The sequence below is a fragment of the Cariama cristata genome, unplaced genomic scaffold, assembly GCF_000690535.1.
Source record: "Cariama cristata isolate BGI_N322 unplaced genomic scaffold, ASM69053v1 scaffold19211, whole genome shotgun sequence".
In the NCBI taxonomy this organism is placed as follows: domain Eukaryota; kingdom Metazoa; phylum Chordata; class Aves; order Cariamiformes; family Cariamidae; genus Cariama; species Cariama cristata.
In genome coordinates, this window is record NW_009598926.1 from 1 (window position 1) to 6,363 (window position 6,363).

General features: G+C 60.4%; 1 protein-coding gene across 1 annotated transcript; it reads left to right on the forward strand.

The window, feature by feature from the left end:
- Positions 1 to 264: 264 nt before the first annotated feature.
- On the forward strand, positions 265 to 6,082 carry ANKZF1 (ankyrin repeat and zinc finger domain containing 1; the record flags this gene model as incomplete). Its single annotated transcript, XM_009709503.1, has 14 exons — positions 265 to 374; positions 783 to 885; positions 1,253 to 1,437; positions 1,717 to 1,832; positions 2,123 to 2,276; positions 2,502 to 2,724; positions 2,900 to 3,001; positions 3,202 to 3,381; positions 3,496 to 3,612; positions 4,050 to 4,323; positions 4,801 to 4,912; positions 5,039 to 5,206; positions 5,312 to 5,382; positions 5,962 to 6,082. Coding segments are annotated over 14 exons (2,036 nt in total), but the record flags the coding sequence as incomplete, so codon positions are not given.
- Between the last annotated feature and the right edge of the window lie 281 nt (positions 6,083 to 6,363).

A 6,363-nucleotide genomic window follows, 5' to 3' on the forward strand; every position in this document is an offset into this window, starting at 1 on the left:
TTTGGCCAAGTTCGTGTCTGCCGGCCCTAAGCCATGAAGAAGGAGCTGTCCCCTACGCAACTTGGGCATCCACCCTGGAGCTTGGCCATGGGAGTTGCCTAGTGTGTGGGTAAATGGGCTTTCCTCAGTGTCCCCCCATGGTCCCCAAAACTCCTTCTACAGCCATAGGGCTTTTTGGGTGGCTGAGGAGAGACCCAGGAGGTCCTGCTCCTTGGGGTGCACCCTGGGGAGCTGCCTGTGCACAGCCTGCCGTTCGTCTTCCAGAGAAACCTGCAGCTGCCAGCAGCAAGGAGAAGGCCCATGGGGTCCCCGAGGTACCGGAGCGGATGTGCTGCTCGACCTGCGGGCAGGTGTTCAGCAGCCGGGAGGAGCAGGTGAGTGGGGCCAAACGGCCATCGTGAGGTGGGAGTGGGGCTGGCATGGCTGACAGGGTCCTGCTGCGGAGGCTTAGCCCCACCACGGTGCAGCCCAGCGCCCCAGCACTGGCTGCTTCCCCAAACTCTGATGCCCACATCCTATTGGGATCTGACACTCAGACTGTGCATGTTATCACTTAAAATGTTATTTACTGGAGGTAAATGGTACATGCAGCACAGACCTGTGCCTGTTGAGGTTAACTGTTACGTGGCTAACTCCTTAATGTACCGCAGCCTTCCGATCAGGATCACTGCAGGGACCCAGCATCGGTTTAGCCCTCAGCGTCTGTCACCTCAGGCCCCTTGGTGGTGGGAGCTTCCATGGACCACCAGGACCCTGCCAGCTCATACCTCTGTCCTCCACAGACTGAGCACTACCATCTTGACTGGCACCGCTTCAATCTGAAGCAGCGACTCCTGGGGCGCCAGACGCTGCCGGTAGAAGTGTTTGAGGAGAAGACCCGTGCAGGTGAGGAACAGAGCTGCCCCCAGCAGAGCCCAGGGACTGTCAGAGGCTTCGCTGGGGCTGTTCTGTACAGGAATGACCTGCTGGCTACCTTTGCCAGCTTCTGGGGGGTCCAGCATTGCTCTTCAGCTCTGCTGACTTGTTATGGAGAGAAGGGAGTGTTCTACCTGAGCCCCTGCCCAGGCGTACGTGGGGGTCCAGAGCCCCAGACGCCTGTCTCCCCAGCCCACAGCCCCCTTGTCGTATGTAGGGTGTTGGACAGGACATTTCTGGGGTCGTAGGCTAGCCTTTGGAGTCACCTGCAAAGTTTTGGGGAGGCTGTTGGTTAATCTTTGCCCTGATCCACTGCTTCATTTTCTTTCCTTTTCAGGTGATGTTTCCAGCATCTCAGGGTCTGATTCGGAGAGCTCCGATGCAAGCAGTGAGTCGGAGTTGCTTCTCTCTGCCAGCGACAGCCTCGGGAACCCCCAGACCCCTCGGTCTCACAAGGTGCTGCTCCGCAATGCGAAAGGCCAGCTCATCTCCGCCTACCGCTGTGTGCTGGGCACTGGGAAGGCAAGTCACAGCCTAGCTTGTTGGGAGAGGGGCCCCAGGGAAGGTGGGTGGCACTGGGGTGTAGACATCTGTCTGACAGTCCCCTGTGTCTCATGATGGGAAGCGTGGTCTCTGGTGCCAGGTCAGAGCCCCAGGCTTGCCAGTGGCCTGGTTTTTGGCTCTGGGGTGCTCCCAGAAACCTGTTTCTGGTGCCAGCAGGGGGGCTGATCTCTGTCCTGGAGGACAGCAAGAGATGATGCAGTGATCCCATGGGTGCTAGCAAGCGTATCTGTGTATCAGGGTGGCATCGAGGATCCAGCGGAGCTGACGGCGTCACTGCAGAGCCTTGGTGCAAGCACGTGCTGGGTTGTGCTGATGATGGGCGGCGGGCACTTTGCAGGAGCTGTGTTCCAGGGGTAAGTACAGGGGGACAGAGCTGGGGTTGCCACTCTGGGCAAAGTCAAGTGGGGCTAGGCACTGGATGGCCATCCCCTCCCTACTCCTCCAACACAGTGCTTACCACACCCTGGGCACCCACAGCTCCTAGTCTTTGCTTGAGAGTTGGCTAAGGCCAGTTGCGCTGCAAGAGTAGTATTAATCTTTAGGATCCCAGGGGCAAGCCACAAACCCTCCAGATCCCAGGAGCATCAGCTCACCTCCTCTCTATGCATGGGGCCCTGTTGTTCATGCCTGCTCTTCTCTGCAGTCCCCAGGTGCAGGAGCACAAGACCTTCCACCGCTACACAGTGCGAGCCCGACGGGGCACAGCCCAGGGCCTACGGGATGCCCAGACCCCAGGGTCGGCACCCAGGTCAGCCGGAGCCTCCCTGCGACGTTACAATGAGGCTGCGCTGCTCAAGGTGAGGATTCACCACAGCTCTGGGCTCTTGGCAGGGAGATGTGGCCATGGCTGGCTCCTTGAGGTGGTACCACACTGCGGCCAGAGAGCATAGGTGGGGCGTGAGCTCTGGAAGAGGGTCAGGGCCCAATTGAGGCAGCTCTGTTCTGGATCTGTCCCTGCTCCAGAGCTATCCGTGCCTACACAGTGTGCTCAGGACCCCATAGTGCCTCCCCTTCCTCCCCAGGATATTCAGGACCTGCTGGCAGCCTGGGCACAGCACCTGAATGAAGCTCAGCGCATCTTCCTCCGGGCCCCTCGGCACAACCGCGCGCTGCTCTTCGGCGGCAGGAACCCACCCCTCACCCAGAGTGACCCTCGCATCTGCCACATCCCCCTCAGCACCCGCAGGGCCACCCTGCGAGAGGTGCTGCGAGTCCACGCCACGCTGGCCAGCCTGCAGGTGTATGGTGAGTTGGAACACCCCCAGTGCCTGTGGGTCAGAGCAGGTGGGGTGCCGTAGTCCTTGTGCATTAGGGAATGCTGCCCTAAGGGGTGTAGGTGCTAGCTCTCCAACCCTCAATCCCTGGAGGCACGGGGTACTCCCTGTCCCCAGGTAATGACAGGAGCACCCTTGCTGCCCAGGGAAGGACACGCCACTGGAGGACATCACTGGGTCCCCCCGGAAGGGCTGGCAGAAGAGGTGGCGGAAAGCAGAGATGGATGCCCCGCAGGAGGACACAAGTGGTGAGTTGAGCCATTGAGGGAGATGTGGCTCTTGGCAAGCAGGGAGGTCTGGTGTTATGGTGCAGGACCAGTTTTGCAGCCCTGTGACAGGGCATGGCACCACAGTGGAGATCTCCAGAGTGTGGCCTTGTGCTTGGCAGAAGGGGAAGATGTGCTTGGTGGAGAGCCATGAGTGATTCGTGCTGTGTGTGGGGCCTCAGCCCCTGTCTTATCACCCCCCTCAGCCCCACAGGAGGAGGAGGAAGAGGAGGAGGAAAGCCCTGGAGGGGAACTGGAGACTGTGGAAGTGACACTGGGGACCTTGGACCTCCGGGAGTTTGAAGTGATGCCCAAGCGAAACCGCAAAAGGAGGAAGAAGAGGGACAAGAAGGTGGAGAAAGGTGAGGGGGAAGAACTGGCCGGGGGCAGTGTAGGAAGGCGTTGCGGAAGGGACTGCCATGGCTGGGGTGCAGGCTGACCCTGGCCCTCTTTCTCACCATGTGCTCCCTGTGCAGGGCCCTGTGCCGAAGAGACAGAATGCTGGGGTACGCAGTGTGGGCAGCCTGGCCTGGAGCTGATGACGGAGCTGCAGGGCGAGGCTGGGGCTGAGCCCCTTCTCTGGTGTGATGGAGGTAAGTGGGGTTGGGAGTGGGCTGGGTGGGTGCCTGCCCCATTTGCTGGTGGCTTTGCAGCAGGGTGAAGAGCACATTGTCATGCAGGTGCCCAGAGCAGCTGGGTATGGGATGGCTGTAGTGCAGCTGCATGCCTTTGAGCCCTGTGTGCCGAGCAGTAGCTCTGAACCAGGGGGGCAGGCAGCACCTGGCCAAGCCAGGTGTATTGGGGGGGATTGGAGTGGGTCTCATCTCAGGAGAGGGCTTGGCTGCTGCCAACAGTGCCCAGCAATGCCATGGCACATTGTCACAGACTCTGAAGGTGCTGGAGATCCTGCAGTGCCCAAATCCAGCTAGCAGGACGATGCTTTAACTGCACCATGTGTGTTTCCTAGTTAGACCAGAGCACCGCTCTGCCCAGGGAGCCATCAGACTCTCCTCTTGTTCTTCCCTCATAGGAGACTCTCAGACCCAGCTCCGCGATGCCCTCTTCACTGCCTGCAAAACAGGGGATGTGAGGACGCTACGGCACCTCCTGGGTGTGCCGGAGAGCGGGGGCCTGCCGAGGCACAGCGAGGGTGGGGAGGATGCATGGCCCTTGGATGTGCCCCACTCCCTGCTCAACCAGCCCATGGATGAGCGTGGCTGCACCCTGCTTCATGTGGCAGCACGGGCAGGGAAGGCTGAGGCTGTGTGCCTGCTGCTGGAGGCAGGGGCGGACCCTGCCCTCAGGTACGGCGGCAGGGCGCCCAGCGGTTGATGAGCACAGCCCCACTGTGGAAGCCCAGTAACTCACTCCCATCTTAGCCACAGGAGACTGGTGCCAGCCTTGTCCTGGAACAGCCGGGGTTGGTCTCTACCAGCCAGGATGTCTGGGTTTGTTATGGGAGGCCTGAGAGCTGAACCACTGTTCTCTCTACCTGCCTGGTCTCGCACAGCAACAGGTGGGCACTGTCCCAAAGTGCTCCCAGGTTTATTGGTAGGCAGTTCAGAGGGTAGGGATCAGACCACCCTTTGCAGGACATTTGAGATGCAAGAAGGGGAGGATTTGGGGGATTCTGGTGTAGGGATAAGCAACTTTCCCCTCCTTGCCTGCGATACCCTGGCCTACAGTACCTGTTGCACATCTCTGGGGAGTCACTGTGCTCACAGCCCAGTGGGGCACAGGCAGTAAGATGGCAGGGTGAGCTGGTCTTCCTTGTCTCGCAGAGACAGGCAGGAGAGGACCCCCTACTGCGTCTCTGCTGACAAACCGACCCGCAACGCCTTCCGCAAGTTCATGGTGGACCATCCAGACAAGTACGACTACAGCCGTGCCAAGGTGCGTGCCTGTCCTTTGCCCTCACCTTCTGGGGGCTGGGGGACCCCAGAGCAAAGCAACCCCCTTGCCCATTTGTGCCGTTGCCCCTGGCTCAGTGGGAGGTTGCTGACTGCCCTCTGCCCCCAGGTGCCAGGGCCCCTGACGCAGGAAATGGAGGCCAAGAAGCTGGAGAAGAAGCGGGCGCAGAAAGCCCAGCGAAAGCAGCGGGAGCAGGCACAGCGGGAGGAGCGGCAGCGCCTGGAGCAGGAGCAGAGAGAGAAGCAGCAGTTCGCAGCCCTGTCTGACAGGGAGAAGGTGAGGCTGTGCATGGGGAAGGGGATACAGCCTGGCTGCGGTGGGCTCTGGGCATAGCAGCTGCTAGGGGCTGGTGGGAGGCTGAGCTGTCTCTCTGCTCCCCAGAGGGCACTGGCTGCCGAGCGGAGGCTGGCCGCGCAGCTGCAGGACGCCGGCACAACTCTTGCCAACATCAGGTAACAGCCCCGGCAGCATGGCTTTGCAGACAAACTCTCCCGTGTCAGCACAGCTGTTCCCTGCCCTTCTTGCTCCAGTTCTCACTTCCAGTCTAAAGCTATTCCCATCCACTCGATTCCCAGTAGTGCCTGTGTAAAAGCTTTGTCCCTCTTTTGCCCTGCCCCCTGAAATATTTTGCAAAGGATGACTTGGTCCACTTGCAGCCAGATCTGTGGCACCTGTGCCCCTGTTACTGACCCCACATGCCACGTCCCTTCCCTATGCCACCCCACAGGCTTCTGGGCAGCCAGCCCTGCCCGTGCTGATCTGGGCAGGAGCTTTACAACCCCCTATGGGACCAAATCCCCCCCATGTTCATCCTACCTCAAGGTGCCTCGCACCACACTCCCACACAGCATCACCTCCAGGGAGCATGTTCTGGCCAGGCTGCTGGGTGAGCACATCAGCTTTGTAGGACCAGAGGAGCCCTGGCTCCGTCCTGTTGGTGTCTCGAGCCATAGCCCAAGCAGTGAATCCTCTCCTCTAACCCTCTTGGAAGCATCCGCTTGGCTCAAGGCCACCTCTTCTCTTTCCTGCAGCCGCTGCTGGCATTGTGGAGAGTCCCTGCTGGGCCGGATCCCTTTCCATTACCTCGACTTCTCCTTCTGCTCCACGGCCTGCCTGCAAACCCACCGCCGGGCCCGGGCCAGCCACACGTAAGGGTGGGGCCTGCTGCCACCTCCCAAGGACCGGTGTGGTGGAGACACGGCTGAGCACTGGCTGTGCAGCGAGGGAGAGCCTGTAAAGCAGCACTGGTCAGAGGGACGGAGCTGGCTATTTCACTCTCCGGGACAACTCTGGCAAGGCTCTGGGCATGAATGGCACTCTGGGCTGTGACTCAGGACATTGCAACTGAGAGGTCCCCATGTGCTAGTGTGAGGTGCCAGGACTGTTTCATGGCGGGGGTCCTGCTGCCAGCTTTTCTCGTGGCTACCTCGTAG